General features: G+C 45.5%; 2 protein-coding genes across 2 annotated transcripts; one reads left to right on the top strand and one right to left on the bottom strand.

The window, feature by feature from the left end:
- Positions 1–116: 116 nt before the first annotated feature.
- Positions 117–1166, top strand: LOC116376996 (proteinase-activated receptor 4-like; the record flags this gene model as incomplete). Its single annotated transcript, XM_031838513.1, is given in 2 exon segments — positions 117–798; positions 800–1166. Coding segments are annotated over 2 exon segments (1049 nt in total), but the record flags the coding sequence as incomplete, so codon positions are not given.
- A 3407-nt stretch (positions 1167–4573) lies between these two features.
- On the bottom strand, positions 4574–17285 carry LOC116376997 (TBC1 domain family member 2A-like). Its single transcript, XM_031838514.1, has 16 exons — positions 16913–17285; positions 16534–16657; positions 11696–11816; positions 11494–11615; positions 11159–11379; positions 10725–10994; positions 10114–10218; positions 9829–9939; positions 9571–9743; positions 9373–9484; positions 8897–9094; positions 6994–7181; positions 6775–6895; positions 6331–6516; positions 5274–5395; positions 4574–4836 (listed from the first exon to the last, which is right to left on the bottom strand). The coding sequence occupies exons 2-16, from the start codon at positions 16637–16639 to the stop codon at positions 4635–4637; spliced, it is 2358 nt and encodes a 785-aa protein (XP_031694374.1). The 5' UTR covers positions 16640–16657; positions 16913–17285; the 3' UTR covers positions 4574–4634.
- Positions 17286–18895: the final 1610 nt, after the last annotated feature.

Genomic DNA, 18895 nt, shown 5'->3' with positions numbered 1-18895 from the left:
GTTCTGGTCTCTGTAGGTCTACAGATTGATGTGTGTTCTGGTCTCTCTAGGTCTACAGACTGATGTGTCTTCTACTCTCTCCGGGTCTACAGATTGATGTGTTCTGGTCTTTGCAGGTCTGCGGGCGTTCCGGCTCAAGACAAACTGTAACTTCACGACTCTGAAGGAGAAGCAGCTGAAAGAGATCCAGGCTCCAACCACCAACCTGTACCTGCCGGTCCTCTACCTGCTGTTCTTCATTGTGGGTCTCCCCTCCAACCTGCTGGCTCTGTGGGTTCTGCTCTTCAGGACCAAACCGCTGCCGTCCACCACGCTGCTCATCAACCTCACCGCCGCCGACTGCCTGCTGCTGCTGGTGCTGCCGTTCCGCATCGTGTACCACTTCAGAGGGAACCACTGGGAGCTGGGCGAGCCCTTCTGCCGCGTGGTCATGGCCATGTTTTACAGCAACATGTACGGGTCAGCGCTGTGTCTGGCACTGGTGGCTCTGGACCGGTACATCGCTCTGGTTCACCCGTTCGGCGCCAAGACGCTCCGCAGCCGGCGGACATCTCTGTACATGACGGCCGCAGTGTGGACAGCGGTCGTGGCCGCCATGCTGCCGCTGCTGGCGACCCGGCAGACCTACGCTCTGGACGAGCTGCAGATCACCACTTGTCACGACGTCCTGCCGGAGGAGGAGCAGGAGAACTACTTCCTGCTGTACTTCGCCACCTTGTTCGCCTTCTGCTTCCTGCTGCCCCTCCTGGTGGTGCTGTACTGCCACGGCGCTGTGCTGCGCGCCCTGCTGGCCGAGGGTCACGGTGCTGGTGCTGCTGGTCTTCGTCGTGTGTCTGCTGCCTAGCAACATCCTCCTCCTCCTCACCTACGCAGACAGCTCGCTGGACGGAGACGGCGAGGACCTCTACGCCCCCTACATGGTTAGCTTAGCGGTTAGCACCTTCAACAGCTGCATCGACCCCTTCATCTTCTACTTTGTGTCGGTGGAGTTCAGGCAGAAGGCCGGGGATGCTCTGTGTTGCCGTGGCAATTTAGAGAACGGACGGTCTTCTCTAGGGAACAAGGTGTCGTACTCTTCATCATCATCATCATCATCATCAGGCCTCGGGTCAAAGGTCACCGCGGTGGCCACCTCCACTCGGTGTGGGACGTCAGCGACCATGTGAGGAGGCGTCACACTGTCGGGCTGCAGCCAACCATCATTTAGAGTTTAGATTCATCTTTGGTCCAAAATGTCTTTAAATGTCTTGTTTTGATCTTAGTATGAACAAAGAAAGAAAACTACTTAAAGATGAATTGATTATTAAATAGTTTATAAAACAGATTATTTCGCCGTCATCATCACAGCTTAGATTACAGCCTCTACTCCTTTAAAGCGAGAACATGAACTGATCTCTGGTGACTTGGTTGTAGATTCTGATCGGCTCATTTATTTACACATTAATAAGAACATTGAGAAGATATATACTCCTCATGTGTTTGTTGTAAAAATACTCGGAAACAAATATTTGAGAGACAACATTGAATATTGAAATTAAACAACAAAATGTTTACAGAGTGAAAATGTTGTTTCAGTCTTTATTTGAATCCTAAACCTTATTTTTATTAAAACATAGAAAAGTGTATAAAAACCTTTTCCATAAATTTTAGATTTCAGCCCACAAGTTAAGAGTGAAGCTGAGATCTTATCCGGTAAAACCCTGAAGTCAAACTAACTGGCTTTTGAATGTAAACTGTCCCAATTTAATTCAAAATATTTGAGTTAAAATGACTGTCTCATTAAAAGTGCCAAAACTTAATTTAAAACAATTTCTAAAGTTTTTACTGATTAATTCGTTAAAAGTTTGGCTTGTATTTTGTTGGGAAAAATTAGTATGCATTTAATAATTAGTGAATGTTATACATTTAACAGAGGCCCATGTCCTCTGTAGTGTTTAAGGCCTGCGTCCTTATGTGAACTATCTGGAACACCAGGTGTCTTCAGCAGACGTTTAGTCTATTAGGAAGCAGTTGATTGCTGAAAGAACACTTCAGCTGTTTGTCCTGAATAAGAATGATAATAAACTTGTAGAAAGCGTCAATACTTACGCAGGGCTGATTTGCGACCATGATTTACGAGAAAGTGACCTTTGTACTAGAACGAATTGTTAAAGTGTCCAGATACGTAGACGCCTGTGTGAAACGTAAAATGTGTGTGTGCTACCCTGTGCCAGCCCACTGCATGTTGTTTACTTAGTATAAATATCAGAGACTCGGAGACAGATCTTCGAGCAGTCTTGATGTACTTTCTGTATGTGAATCAACCCTGTCTCCTTCTTTGCAAAGAATAAATGTCCAATGATTTATGATTTTTACACCAGTCTCGCGTGAATTTTTCTAACAGTTTAAAGATATATATATACTGTATATATATATATATATATATATATATATATATATATAAAAAGCTTCATTTTATGTTGATACATTAAATATATATATATTTTATATTTTATATTACTAAACAGAAAATAAATGAATAAATGATAAAACGAATAAAGGATGACTTAATAAATGACTGAAATGATTAAATGTGTTCAAGTAGAATCAGTGACTCAAATCATTAATTATCAATTTAATTCGTGGTTTGAAGTTCAAAATTTTAATTTAGTTTAAAAAATTGATTGTCAGAACCAGATACAAGGACTAGACATCAGGAATAGATATCAAGAGTAGATATCAGGACTAGACATCGGGACTAGATACCGGGACTAGACATCGGGACTAGATATCAAGAGTAGACATCGGGACTAGACATCGGGACTAGATATCAGGACTAGACATCGGGACTAGACATTGGGACTAGACATCGGGACTAGACATCAAGAGTAGATATCAGGACTAGACATCGGGACTAGACATCGGGACTAGATACCGGGACTAGATATCAAAAGTAAATATCAGGACTAGATATGGACTGAAGTGACACATTACAAACACAAGGTTGATTCTCGTCTGAAGAATTCCTGTAAGATTTTGTTTCACTTTTCATTACGTACATAAAACACGAAGCCAACTTGAGTAGCAATAATAATATTTATTGTATTTGAAAGATTTACAGAACGCCCCCCCCACACACACAAACAAACAGTGAAAACAGAATGAATGTAACAAACAAGTGAACGATGTCAGACTTTGTGTGCAAAATGTATGAACAGGTTATTAACTCGTTCATGTTGTAACAAAAGTGTCAAAGATCAAAACTTAACAAAGCTCATTTATCTCATGAACGTCTGAAGGTCTAAAGGTCTAAAGGTCTGAATGTCTAAAGGCCTGAATGTCTAAAGGCCTGAAGGTCTAAAGGCCTGAAGGTCTAAAGGTCTGAAGGTCTAAAGGCCTGAATGTCTGAAGGTCTAAAGGTCTGAAGGTCTGAAGAGAACAGAGTTCATTCCTGAGACGGCTGATGAAGCTGAAAAGGTTCGTCTTCAGAGAATAAAACTGAAACTTCACAGATCTTCTTCATCACTGGTCCCACAGAGCTCAGTAACGTTTCATTTAGCCCCGCCCCCAGTATATATACATATACATATATACATACATACATACATACATATATATACATACATACATATATATACATATATACATATATATACATATACATACATACATATACACATATATATATGTTTTATATATTTTTATATTTTATATTTTTTATATTTTATATTTTATATATTATTTTATTGCGCGTTAACGCATTTTTTAAAATTTATTATAATTTTTTAAAAATTTTTTTATTTTTATTGAAAGACAAGAGACAATACATATACATAACAAGAAGATGACAAGAACAGTGGGATAAAAGCCAGCAAACTCCTATAGTCAGTTGTGTATGTATGTATGTATATTTGTGTGTGTGTGTGTGTGAACGTGTGTGTGTATGTCCTTGAGCCTTTTGAGATGGGGAAAAAAAAAATAATAATAATAATAATAATTAAAAAACAACAACAAAAAAAACAGGTAAGTATTTTTAATTTATTATTATTGTAACAGACATGTTTATCGTTTTGTATTGGAGATATGATGTCCCTTCAGGGTTGCCGTAGAGAAAAGGCGACTTCCGCTTCTGGTCGAGGGGGGGCAGAAATAAAGAGAGAAGCTGCACCAGCTGTTGCTCTCCCTGGAGACTACTGGACATCGCTGCGGTAAAGTCAGCAGACACTCAGATCTCCGTGGTCAACTCAGCAGACACTGACATGTTAGTGCACCTATATGCTGAAATTCGCGGTAAACGCATTTAAACGGCACAGATCGGGAACGAGCGAAGGACATTGAAAGTTAGCGGAAAGATTAACGTGAGACAACATCCGGTTTCTTCAGACGAACATCCGGTTTTCAGAATAAGATGAATTATTAAGTTTGAATTATATTCACATTAAGTATAAAACATGCTACCTGCATCTCGTGAACCAAATGTTATTTTGTTCATATAGCAGTACTTTTAAAATAAAAGTGCGCAATACACTACTTTTGAATTCATTATTGAACTTTGCCATAACAATGCGATTAATCGCGATTAATCGCAAAAAATCCATGCGATTAATCGCGATTAAATATTTTAATCGTTGCCCAGCACTAATATGAATATAAACTTAGAGTTCGTCGTCGTCCTCACTGACCGCCATGTCGAGATCTTTGTCTTTTCGTTCGGCGCTCTCCGTCATGAACTCCCTCTGCTGCTCCTCCAGCTCCTGCAGCTCTCCCTGCAGGCGAGTCAGGTGAAGTGCTCGCCGGTTCCTCAGCAGGCGGCCAGGGAACGGGTTCATGTCAGTGAAGGCGATGCTGGTCAGCCTCCTGCAGGACAACACCACGATTAACAGCTTCATCCACAAGACAGAAAACCTCTTTCAATGCTTTAGAGGACGTTTACTGTCTTTATTCAGCTGGAGAACGACAGAGAGAAAGAAAGGACTCGTCCTATATACTAGATACTGTGTACTGTATACTATATACTATATACTGTGTAATGTGTACTATATACTGTGCACTATATACTGTGTACTATATACTAGATGATGCAGTACATTGCACTCATAGATGTCATGTAGTTTGTGACTTTGTCTCACTGGAGATGTGACCAGCAGTTTTCTTAAAGCAGAATTCAGAATAGAAACAGTGGATTTGATGCGTTGACACTAAAAGCTCTGCAGCGTTGTAACTGAGCTCCAGCAGGTGGCAGCATCTCAACAATGAGGATCCTTTCATAAAGAGTCACACCAGGGGAGCCTTACCTGCCGTCAGAGATGGTCTTGGTGAAGAAGCGCAGGTACTGGTAGATCTCCACGCCATCGTGGATCTTCAGCACGTCGTCCTCTTTGTATTTGAAGAGAGCCAGAGCGTACCTGAAGATAACCTGCAGCACCAAAGCACACAGGTGAGACTCAAGTCAGCTTTCATTCCACAGACAATATTTAAACAATGTTTGCTGTTCAGAGTTGATCAAATTAATGAATTGTTTAATTTAAGACAAGTGAGGACATTTAAACAAAGTGAGGACATTTAAACAAAGTGAAGACACTTAAACAAAGTGAGGACATTTAAACAAAGTGAGGATACTTGAACAAAGTGAAGACATTTAAACAAAGTGAGGACACTTAAACAAAGTGAGGACACTTGAACAAAGTGAAGACATTTAAACAAAGTGAGGACACTTAAACAAAGTGAGGACACTTGAACAAAGTGAGGACACTTAAACAAAGTGAGGACACTTAAACAAAGTGAAGACATTTCAACAAAGTGAGGACATTTCAACAAAGTGAGGAGATTTTAAACAAAGTGAGGACACTTCAACAAAGTGAAGACATTTAAACAAAGTGAAGACATTTAAACAAAGTGAGGACACTTAAAAAAAGTGAAGACATTTAAACAAAGTGAGGACACTTAAACAAAGTGAAGACATTTAAACAAAGTGAGGACACTTAAACAAAGTGAGGACACTTGAACAAAGTGAAGACATTTAAACAAAGTGAAGACATTTAAACAAAGTGAGGACATTGATCTCAATTACAGTGTGTCGGTTGTGTGAAAGTGAAAAACATGTCTGATGCGTTGTTTGTGTAAATTCAATCAAACATTACAGCTGAAGTCGTCGTAATGCACCTGGATCAGATCTGAACTCTGAGAGCACCTTTATAGTTTTGAGTCCGATTATTTACGTGTTTTTATTAAATGTATTTCTGTATTTGTTTTCTTTGTTTTTTTCTGTATTTCTGTATTTCTCATGTATTTTGTCTGTGTTTCTATATAACAGTATTTTTTTCTGTGTTTCTGTGGTGGTGTGTTCAATACCTTGGTGCCCTCGTACAGGAAGGCGTCCCATAGCGGCAGCAGGATGTCGCTTGGCAGACTCTCCACAAAAACCACCAGGAACCAGTTGAAGGTGATGAGAGACACGTCGATGCTGTGATCCTCAAAGTGAGCGGAGAGTCTGGGAAGCTTCTCCGCCAAAAAGTCCTTCAGCACCCGCTGGTCCGCCTGAACACAGAAACTCAATATTCAATCGATCAACAACACAACACTGATAGATCAATAACACTGATCGATCCATAACACTGATCTCTGTATCTGGTTGCCAGGTTTACACCTGAGATCATTTCACTGATGATGCTTTTATGGAAATATGAGTTTCACACAGAAATAAACAAACAATATTGTGTAGAACTGAAGTTCTGGTTTCTGATCAATGTCACAACGTTCTCCATTGGAACCTAACCAATAATTAGTCTCCTGTACCTGAGAGGCCACCAGGTTCTTGGTGTAGTAGTCCTGAGGCATGAGGGACTCCACCACAGCCACCAGACACCAGAAGGCGTCTTCTTCACTCTGAAGGACCAGCAGAGCGATGGCTGCCACCCTGAGAGACACACAGGTGATCACGTGGAACGTCACGCGACATGTCACATGAGACCTGGATTTGGGGGCCAGGGATTAGACAACATAAGACATGTTTACCTGTTGAGTCCCTGGCAGTAGCCAATAGAAGGGTTCTGCCAGGAGAAGGCCAATAAGATGCGGCGGAGCTGCTGGAGGGCGGGGTTAGAGGGTGAGGAGAAGTGCTGATTGGTTGTCAGGGTGCGATGGAGGTCCAGCTGGATTTGTCTGGAGGCCAGATGAGGACACGTTCGACTCTTCTCACACAGCTGGAAACACAGCAGCTGGATTACTGCAAGGTCATTAACAACATGTTCCTACATCCAGGTGTGAACAGTGTGTAGGATGGATCAGGTGTGGATCAGGTGTGGATCCGGTGTGAACAGGTGTGGATAAGGTGTTGACAAGGTGTGGATCAGGTGTGGTCAAGGTCCGGATAAGGTGTGGACAAGGTGTGGATCAGGTGTGGATCAGGTGTGAACAGGTGTGGATAAGGTGTTGACCAGGTGTGGATCAGGTGTGGTCATGTGTTCTGATGCAGGTGACTGCTCTGTGTTAGTTCTTCTGGACCTCAGTTCTGCATTTGACACTGTAGACCATAACATCCTGATTAAGAGGCTACGTGATTGGGTTGGCATATCTGGCATAGCGCTAGACTGGTTCACATCTTACCTCAATGACAGAAGTTTTAATGTCTCTGTGGGTGATTTTGTGTCTGTTACCTCTCCACTGTCTTGTGGCGTACCGCAGGGCTCGGTTCTGGGGCCTCTGTTATTTTCCCTTTATCTGTTACCGTTGGGACCGATTATAAAAAGTTATAATGTGTCCTATCATTTATATGCCGATGATATCCAACTCCATCTGTCATTCAAACCCAGCGAGGCCTTCACATTAACTAGGCTCCTGGACTGTGTCAATGCCATCAGAGACTGGACGGCAGAAAACTGCTTACAACTTAACGACACTAAGACGGAGGTCCTAGTTATTGCTCCAGATGAGTTTGTCCCCATGATCAGGCAGAGTATTGGTCCACTCTCCTCTGCTGCCCATTGCAACCTGCGCAATCTAGGGATTTTCTTTGATCGATCCATGTCGTTTGACCCCCATATTAAGCAGCTGTCCAGATCATGTTTCTTCCACCTAAGAAATATCAGTAAACTGAGATCTGTAGTATCAACAGCTGAACTAGAGATGATCATACACACATTTATCTCCTCTCGCACTGACTACTGTAACTCACTTTTTACATCACTCAGTGTATCTGCTCTTAACCGTCTGCAGGTAATCCAAAACGCTGCCGCCAGATTACTCACCAGGACAAATCGACGGTCTCACATCACCCCCGTACTCCGATCTCTCCACTGGCTCCCTGTAGCATTTAGGATACACTTCAAAATTCTCACCATCACTTACAGAGCACTTCACGGTCAGGCTCCTACTTATGTAGCTGATCTACTTCACCCATATTCACCCGCCCGCACTCTCAGGTCAAACGCTCTAGGTCTTCTGTCAGTTCCACGCACACGATTTAAGACCGAGCCTTTGAGGCAGTGGCACCGAGGCTGTGGAATGCTCTGCCTGCGACTCTACGCCTCGCACATTCTGTGAATACTTTTAAAAAACAGCTCAAAACCCACCTTTTTAGGCTTTTAAAACCCATGTCCTAGACCTGCTCTTAAAATATGTGATTTATTGACTCTATGGTCACATTGTGTTTTTTAAATTTCTGCTCTGTTAAGCACTTTGTGATTTTCTGTCTGTGAAAAGCGCTCTATAAATACATTTTATTATTATTATTATTACTATTATTATAAGGTGTGGATAAAGTGTGGACAAGGTGTGGACAAGGTGTGATCAGGTGTGGACAAGGTGTGGACAAGGTGTGGACAAGGTGTAAACAGGTGTGGATCCGGCGTGAACAGGTGTGGATGAGGTGTGGATAAGGTGTGGGACAGGTGTGGACAGGTGTTAACTTCCTGCACACCTGCTGGTAGCGGTGTGGGTGACGCTCCCTGATGGTCCTGGTTCTGGCTCGGACCACCCAGCGCCACACCCGCTGGCGGTACTCCTGAGGGATGCCGCCTCGCAGCAGACCTTTGAGCTCAGGTGAGGGACTGAGGTCTTCTGACCTGCCGGTGAGGTACTGAGCCCAGCGACTCAACAGGTAGCGCTCTGCACCTTCCTGCAGGTAGAAATCCAGAGACTTTAAATAAACATCCTGCTACATCGACTTCCTCAGAGGACACAACCACACATCTGTGTACCTGTGAGGACTTTTCTTAGACCATCGATCACAATCTGTTCATTGTTGGACAGCTGATCTGATGGGCTGAGGTACACAGGTCTCCAGGTACACAGGAACACATTTCTACAGGTACACAGGTCTAGAGGTACAAAAGTGTACAGGTACACAAGTGTACAGGTACAAAGGTCTACAGGTGTACAGGTGAGGGTTCCTACCTGATGCAGCAGGTTGTGTGAGCGGATCTCCAGCGCCTGAATCTTTGCCAGCAGCTTCATGTCCTCCACCTCGTATTCTGGGATGATTTTGAATCCGTACTCATCGTGATCTCTGAGGATACAACAGATTTAACACAATCAATGCACCAGGTTTTCCTGTTATTCTGTCCACCCAGGTGCTGTGACCGTCCTAGCTACCTGGCCACGTTAAGCTGGAGGGCGCTCTTCAGCTCCCTTTTCAGGGCCTCCTTGATCATCTTCTGGACCTTCCCCCGCTGGACCGGATCCAGAGTCGTGGTCTCCTGCAGCTGCCGCAGGACGCCCAGGTAGCGGCTCTCCACCTGGCAGTGACTGGCCTCCAGGTAGGAACACTGCAGCCAATCAGGAGACAGGAAACACAGCGTGAAGCCGAGCTTTAACGAAATCTTGATAAAGGCGTTCACCAGCTGGACTCACCTTCACCATCAGACTCTTCTCCTGCTCACAACTGGTCCTCCAGAGTTTAGTCAGCTGGTGGATCTCAGAGTTCAGGAACTGGTTCTGAGTCTTGTACGCCTCAATGTCATCCTGAAGAATCAGAGAGAAACCAGTTCATACTGGATCTCTGTGGCCGATACCAGTAGAGTGACAACAATATATACAGGTGTAATAAAAAATATATTTAATTATGTGTTATAATTATATATATATATTATTATGTTATATATTATATGTTAATTTGTGTGCTTCAAAGAGTTTCACCTTCAGATTTTCGATGTCTCTATGAAGCCATCTGAAGGTGTGAGAGTTCAAACTTCCGTCAGAGGACAGACAGGAAGTAACCTGATCAGAGAGCTTTATGATCACCTGACAGGAAACAACAACAGGAAGTCACCTGATCAGAGTGCTTTATGATCACCTGACAGGAAACAACAGGAAGCCACCTGATCAGAAAGCTTTAAGATCACCTGACAGGAAACAAGAAACCATTTTTATTGTCATATACATATACACGAAATTTGCCTTCTGCATTTGACCCATCCCTGTATATAGGGAGCAGTAGGGTGCCAATGACAGGCGCCCGGGGAGTGTCTTGCTCAGGGACACTACGACACGTCCCAGTCAAGGATTGAACCGTTGACCCTGCAGTTACCAGACAACCCTCTTAACCCAGTGAGCCACGGTCGTCCCCAGAAAGACATTCAACAAGCTTCACATCACAGATGTACAAACACAAATCATCTGATCTCAGTACAGGTGAGAAAGAATAATATAGCCTTCGATAAACAATACAACTGTGATTTGGGTTGTTTTTAGGTAGATATTCATCCTCAGGTGTTGAACCAGGTGTTCTGTCCTGAGGTGAGACTCACCTCCTGCTTCGCGTTGTTCTTCTCGATCAGCATCCCAATGTTGTCCTGCAGGTCGACCAGCTGAGCGTCTCTGTGAGACAGACTCCTCTTGGTGTCCTCGGCCTCCTTCTTCACCTCCTCCAGCTGACCTCTGAGGTCAGCCGCCTGTCGCTCTCGATGTCTCAGCAGCTCCAGACGCTGCTGCTCGTCTTTCTCCGCCAGAAACTCTGCACAGGTTCTCTTCTCCAGCTGAGACGCCTCCAAGGCTTTGTGGAGGATCCACACCAGCTCCTGGACCCGACACATTATTATTATTATTGTTATTATCATTATTAAAATAATTATCATTATCAGCAACACCTCTCTGTAGCTGACATTACAACATTATTTGATGATCCTCCTATGGATTAAAATCCCCCGATCAATATGTATCTGATCACAGAGCTATTGATCACCTTCTGAGCTCTGACGTCCTCCATAAGCACCAGGTTCTCCTGCTGGAGATGAGATGTCCGGTCTGAGGAAAGAGAGTCTCTGCAGACGACCGTCATGGGGGATGAGCTGCGAGTCTTCGTCTTCCTGGTTTGATGGTCCAACGCCGAAGGTGAGTCAGGGGTCACCTGACCTGCTGACTCAGCCAATGGGAGGAGAGGGGGCGGAGTCTCAACGGACAGAGCTGGAGAGAATCACATGTGACAGTGAGAATCACTTATAGTATTATTTTTAATATTCATACTTGTATACGAGGTACTAGTACTACTTATTGTACTTATTGTATTGGAGTACGTACTCATAGTTTTGTCGGGTTCTGCAGAGTTTGGGGGGATCCTCTGCGGAGCGTCGATATGAAACACACTCTGACTCTGACTCAACTCCTGAGACGCCCTCTTACGAAGACTGTGGACCGAGTTTCTGACCAACACACAAAGATCATAATCACTGGGGCTCATGGGAAACGTAGTCTCAGTCGGACTCTGATATTAAACACTCACTGGATCTCGATGAGTGGGTGTTTGAGCGACATGTTGGCGAGCGGCGTCCTCGGTGACGGGACGTTAGCGGCCTCCTCGCCCACCAGACCCAGCGGGCCGGTCAACACGGACAGGAAGTTGTCTGCAGAATAAAGGTCAGAGGATGATCAATATTAAAGGACTCATCACATGATCAATAATCTGTAATCTTGATCATACATTCATTAACCTTTTGACAATTTTTTCACATTAATGTAGTTCTATTTCATCCTTACCGAGGGAATGCTTAACACTGGATTTCTTCCGTCTCGTGCATGCGCATGTCGAGTCTTTATATCAACCAAGTCACCTGGGACCTCGGATGACCCCCGTCGTCTATAAGTTCCGGTGTCATCCTGAGATCAGTCCTTTTTCATCTTCTCGCTATGCAGGCTAGCTACCATGGTAGCATAAGCTTAAGATTTTATTAGAGTCGTCATATACATATACACATACATGAAATGTAACTTCTGCATTTAACCCATCCCTAGCTTATTAGGAGCAGTGGGCTGCTGAGAAGCACCCGGGAAGCAGTTAGGGGTTCAGTGTCTTGCTCAGGGACACTTCAGCACAGGACTCGTAGCAGCCAAGGATCGAACCACCGACCTTGCGGTTGCCGGACGACCCGCTTCTAATACAATCCTACCTAAATCCCCGCCAGGCAACCTCCGAACTTGGGGACTAACAGTTGCCCCCCCAAAGCCTCCAGAGACAGGGGGGCCAGGAGATGATGTCTCCAGGCCGGCTGTCGTTCTTTCTCCCAGATGCAGATCAGCTACTGGGCAGTTCATGCTTCGGACCCTTGGGCGGCGTCCACCCTAACAGTGCCTACTCACTCTATCCCCATGGAGGGAGAGGGCATATCTGGCAAATGGTTTCCCCATGGGCTTGATTCCATTCCGCCGGGAGATTGTCACAACAGATGCCTGCCTCTCAAGGTGGGATGCAGTGTGGCAGAACAGGACTGCTTGGGGGCAGTTGTCTGCTCAAGATCGCATGGGCAGGTCAATGTTCTAGAGCTAGCGCTCAAACACTTCCTGCCATATTTGAAGGGAAAGCATGTGCTTGTCCGGTCGGACAACACCTCTGCTGTGTTTTCACATAAAGCATCAAGGGGGCACCAGATCTGCAGAACTTACTACGGGTATCACCGTGACCTTCTGACTTGAGAACGGAACCAGGTTGTGGATTTCCTGTCCCGTCACAAGCCTCCACCGGGGGAGTGGCGGCTGCATCCAGACGTACTGTCAACCCACTGCCCCCACTGGTTCTCCCTGATGGAGAGGACCAGTCCTCTGGGTCAAGATGCCCTGGCTCACACGTGGCCAGAGGGTCTTCTTTAGGCCTTTCCACTGTTCCCTCTGATCTTGCCAATGCGTCTCAGAGTTCTTCCCCGACAGGAGGGACCTCCTATCGCAACTAAAAGGTCGGATTTGGCATCACAATCCCTGCCGCCTTCAACTATGGGTCTGGCCGTGGGAGAGCCCGACCGGATAGTGAGTGGCTGCATAGAACCAGTCAGACTGACTATTCTGAATGCCAGGGCGTAATCTACCCGTCTGCAGTACGAAAACAGGTGGAAGCTGTTTTCTGACTGGTGTGCAGTCCAGAACAAGAACCCAGTACAGTGCCCCATGCCTGCTGTACTTTCTGTTTCTACAGTCCCTCCTAGATAAGGGCCGGTCTCCCTCTACCCTTGGAGTATACATGGCCGCTATTTCAGGGCAGCATACTAAGGTCGACAATGACACAGTAGGGAGCCACAGACTGGTGTCCCTCTTCCTAAAAGGGGCTCTGTGATTGCATCCCCCGAGCACCCCGAAGGCCCTTGCATGGGACCTACCCTTGGCACTGGACACCGTATGCTTGCCTCCTTTTGAACACCTCGCACAGGCGGAGCCCAGATGGCTATCGGCCAAAACGTTTTTTCTCCTTGCCATTACTTCAGCTAAACATGTGGGCGAGCTGCATGCCCTGTCGGTGAATGAATCATGTCTCAAGTGGAACTCAGATGGCTTGGGTGTCACTTTGTGATAACACTGGTTGATACGCTCGCATATCAACCAGCCTATCCAGCTTGCGCAGTTTGTATATCTAGAGGATATCTAGTGTTAAGCAATGGCGGTCATCCAGGATTCATAGAACCGTAGTTACATTCGTAACTTTCGTTTTATTCTTAGAATGCTATTAATATCTATGTGTTAATGTTTAATTTATTTTGTATTATTTATTATTGCTCACATATATAACTTTCGATATATATACACGAATATAACCAAACTCAGTCTGACAAACTGACGATTATCGTCCCAAAGGACTACATGAAGAACACAAAGACTGTCGTGGTTCAAGTCTTCATTTGTCACATTTACACTTTTTTTATCTTTATGTTTTGTTATTAAATTCACACTGAAAGCAAACCGGTGGTGAAACATCTGGTTTCAGTAAAAACTCAATGAAGTTCTGAACCAGTGTTCAATGGTTTATATTTATGTGAGAGTAACAATAAACTTTCTTCAGAAACAGGAAGTAGACACTGTGGGAGGTGGAAGGAGGGCCTTCTGTGAGGACAGCTGTGTTCCATCAAGCACCAGGGTGAGTTATAACAACGACAAACTCTGGTTTGCAGCTAAGGCTGCACAAGGATCAGGCATTTAGGAGTGGGGACAAGGACAGTTTTATTAAGGCGGTGAGAGACGCTAAACGACTGTACTCTGAGAAACTGCAACACCAGCTCTCAGCAAGTGACTCTGCTTCTGTCTGGAGAAGCCTCAGACAGATCACCAGCCAAAAGTCCCCCACTCCATGAATGACCTCCGCCTGGCAGACAAGCTGAACGAGTTCTACTGTCGCTTTGATAGACAATGGGACAGCCCTGACTCCATCCCCGACAGCTCCATCAACCAGCCCCAGACCACCAGGTCCCCCTCCCTTCAGCTCTCCCTTTAACACCATCATCCCGTATTTGCTGCATGACAAGCTCTCCCAGCTGCACGTCAAGCTGGGAAAACACGTCTCAGCCTCCTGGACCATCAGCACCAGTTCCCCCAAGGCTGTGTTCTTTCCCCTCTGCTCTTCTCCTTGTACACGGACAGCTGCCCCTCCAGTCACCAGTCTGTCAAGCTCCTGAAGTTCGCGGATGACACCACCCTCATTGGACTCATCTCTGGTGGGGATGAGTCCGCCTACAGGTGGGAGACTGACCATCTGGTGACCTGGTGCGGTCTGAACAACTTGGAGCTCAACGCACTAACAGTGGACAGTGGAGATGGTTGTGGATTTCCGGAAGAATGCAGCCCCACCAGCCCCTATCACCTTGTGTGACTCCCCCGTTGACGCGGTGGAGTCCTTCCGCTTCCTGGGCTCCATCATATCCCAGGACCTCAAGTGGGAGCTGAACATCAGCTCCATCACCAAGAAGGCTCAGCAGAGGATGTAGTTCCTGAGGCAGCTGAAGAAATTAAACCTGCCAAAGACAATGATGGTGCACTTCTACACTGCCATCATTGAGTCCATCCTCTGCTCCTCCATCACGGTCTGGTACGCTGCAGCCACTGCCAAGGACAAGGGCAGGCTGCAGCGCATCATTCACTCTGCTAAGAGGGTGATTGGCTGCAATCTGCCGTCCCTCCAGGACTTGTTCACTTCAAGGACCCTGAAGCGAGCAAGAAAGACTGTAGCCGACCCCTCTCACCCTGGACAAAAACTGTTCATGCCCCTTCCATCTGGCAGGAGGCTGAGGTCCATCAGGACCAAGACCTCCATCAGGACCGAGACCTCACGACACATGAACAGTTTCTTCCCGTCCGCAGTCGGGCTCATTAACAGAGGTCCCCCACCGGGTCATCCCCAGGACAACCTCCTACCGGTCACTCCCCTGCACATCCCTTCTAGGTTCTTATTTAAACACACTCCACACTTTTACACTACACTTACATCTCACTTGTTTATAGTCCTGTTATCTGTTCGTTTGTGCACTTCATTCTATATTTCACTTTATTTTATATCTTTCTGTACATTTTAATATGTTTCTACTTTGCACTGTTGATTGTTGTTGATTGTTAAATGTTTGCACCTCCCGTCATGTCAAATTCCTTGTATGTTCAACATACCATGGCAATAAATGGTTCTGATTCTGATTCTGATTCTGATTCAAAATAAAAGCTTTGTGGTCAGAAACACATAAGTTACAATGGTGTGTCTCCTTTTAGAAGTGCATCAACGTAATAATCAACGTAGTCCACAAACATCGATGATTAAATTAGTCGCCAACGGGTCTGATGATGGGTAGTTGATGACGTCATCAGGCATCCACTCCGTCCGCGTGACATCACACCCTGTTCCACACATTAAAGGAGAACATTTCCTGACATCCTCTGGCGCCGGAGAGAGGGGCGTGGCTTATCGCCATGGAAGCCGTTATCAACTTAAGCCATTTATTTCTTCCAACAACCATTAAAGAAATAACCTCTATTTCTGCTGAGTACTTGTTGTGCTGTGGTTGTTTGGCATGAACACGGCATAAGACAGCCGGCGCCATGTTGTTTTTTTTAGCAAACAACGAACGGATTGGTTGCAAAAAATGTTGGACCATAATTTACTAAATAAACATCATGCTGTATTGAAGAAGACTTGAAACTAGAGATTGTTTACAATGTTTACTGAGGTAATAAATCAAGAGAGAAGTAGAGTCATTTTCTCATAGACTTCTATACAACCAGAGGAGTCGCCCCCTGGTGGTCACTAGAGAGAATGCAGCTTTAACACATGAAGCTTTGACTTCACTTTAAAGAACCAGAGGTTGTCTCCTCGTTTCTCACCGGCAGTGTCGTTGTTGCTGTTGTTGTTGTTTGTCGGGTCTCGACAGGCGGAATTCCGTCTGTGCTGCCAGCGTCTCACCTGCAGCTGCTGCAGCCAATAGAGCATCAGGTCCTGGCTCACGGCCTGTAGTGGAATATCAAACATAAAATATAATTAATTAATTAAGACATGCACATTTAAAGTTTGATTTGCAGCTGCTCTTCAACGGGAGCGTGAATGCTTGCTGTATACGATGTGTGAATATGAACTCATTGGAACCTCATTAAACCAGGTGAGATGCTTGTTATTATATATTATGTATAATATATATAATATATTTTATTTGTGTTAAATACCTGCGGACAGAGACGGTCCCTGATGGACTGTGACTCCTCCTACCTTGAGGATGAAGGTGCGTTCAGGTGTCCTGATGTGGAAGGTGCCCCTCTCAGCCTTCAGCGGGTAGCTGAAGGTGGCGCTGCAGAGCTCCACCTGGCCGAGCGGCGTCACATCCTGCGGCGTGCGGTAGTAGAACAGCTGGTTCTTCTTCTCCTCGTAGGTGAACCAGCGCTGCTTCCAGGCCCTCAGGGGCCCCCCCTGCTTCTGCAGGAAGCCGCACAGTTTAGGGTCACCTGAAGAAGAAACCAGAGGTCGCGGCCCCACCTGGTCACAGAACACCTCTTTGATGAGAGGCGGAGCCTGGACCGGGTTCAGGTGAGGAGGAGGAGTCTGCTGGGTGTTCAGGTGAGGAGGAGGAGGAGCCTGCTGGTAGTTTAGGTGAGGTGGAGGAGGAGGAACCTGGTGGGTGTTCAAGTGAGGAGGAAGAGGAGGAACCTGGTGGGTGTTCAAGTGAGGAGGAGGAGGAGGAGGAACCTGGTGGGTGTTGAGGTAAGGAGGAGGAGCCCGCTGGGAGTTCAGGTGAGGAGGAGTAGCCCGCTGGGTGTTGAGGTGAGGAGGAGGAGGAGCCTGCTGGGTGTTGAGGTAAGAAGGAGGAGGAGCCCGCTGGGTGTTGAGGTAAGAAGGAGGAGGAGCCCGCTGGGTGTTGAGGTGAGGAGGAGGAGGATCTTGGTGGTCCTGATGCCTCTCAGGTGAGGTTGAAATGAGTTTCTCTGAAGGTGGATCCTGGTGGTTCTGCTGGTCTTTGGACTCAGACATGTGGAGCTCGAGAAGAGGATCTGGTTTTAGTGGATCTGGTTTTAGTGGATCTGGTTCTGGTTGATCCTTTGGAGGAGACTCTTTAGTTTTCTGTTGCTCTGTAGGAAGAGGACCTATTTTAGTTTGATCTGGTCTAGTTGGAGAAGCCTGATCTTCTTTTTTCCTCAGTTTTTGTTCCTCAATAAAACCATTTGGTTTTAGTTGATCTTGTTTGGTTTGAGAATCTTCTAATTTCTGTTTATAAGTCGGAGGATCCTTGTGGATTCTGTGTTCGGTGAGATGCAGATGGTCAGGTTTCTCTGTAGATGGTCTGGTTTCTCTGCAGGACTCTTCTTCATTCTGTTCGGTCTCTGCAGGACACAGACGTTTCTTTGCAGGACTCTGAGGGTTCTCTGCAGGACTCTGGTGGGTCTCTGCGGGACTCCGGTGGGTCTCTGCGGGACTCCGGTGGGTCTCTGCGGGACTCCGGTGGTTCTGGGACCAGGGCAGAATCTGCCGGTTGTCCTCCTCAGAAGCTGAGATGCAATCAGCTGGTTGAAGCTCGTCCTCGTCAGCAGGAAGCCGGCGAGACGAAGTGGCGCTGTGACTTCCTGTTGAGCTGCTTTCATCCATCCTCTAAAAACAGAGAGACAAAGAAATGTAATGATGTTTTCATGTTGGTAGTGTTGGGAACATAAGGGAGCGTGTTTGAGTTATCAGCATTTAAGAAAACTAAAGTATTGACATCAATAGATTTATTAATGTCAGTAAGATTATTAATGATTATTAATAATAACGGGGCTCCACCCTGAGAACAGGGACCAATAACCAGACTATAAACTAAGTCATATAATTAGTGTTCACTCACAATGTCAACAGTCTGAGTGCTGTTACACATTCAGAGTGAAAGTGAAGGTTTAAGTTGAAGCAACAGACCACATATCAGCTGTTATCACGATACACAGAGTAATCACAGACAGCTGCTCCTTACACTATAACAGAGTTTATTAAGCTCCAATAATAATGATCTAGTCAACTAATATCTCAACTAACAACAACTATACATTTATGAGCACGCTCACGGGGGGAGTGTGTGGGTATGTGTGCATGCAGTGGGTGTGTATGTATGTATGTATGTATATGTGCATGCAGTGGGTGTGTGTGTGTATGTATATGTGCATGCAGTGGGTGTGTGTGTGTTTGTATGTGTGTGTATGTATATGTGCATGCAGTGGGTGTGTGTGTGTG

This window comes from Anarrhichthys ocellatus, unplaced genomic scaffold (assembly GCF_004355925.1).
Source record: "Anarrhichthys ocellatus isolate YVR2014 unplaced genomic scaffold, GSC_Weel_1.0 scaffold783, whole genome shotgun sequence".
Lineage (NCBI taxonomy): Eukaryota > Metazoa > Chordata > Actinopteri > Perciformes > Anarhichadidae > Anarrhichthys > Anarrhichthys ocellatus.
Note: the sequence above shows the minus strand (reverse complement) of the source record. Positions and strands in the feature narration are given on the sequence as shown.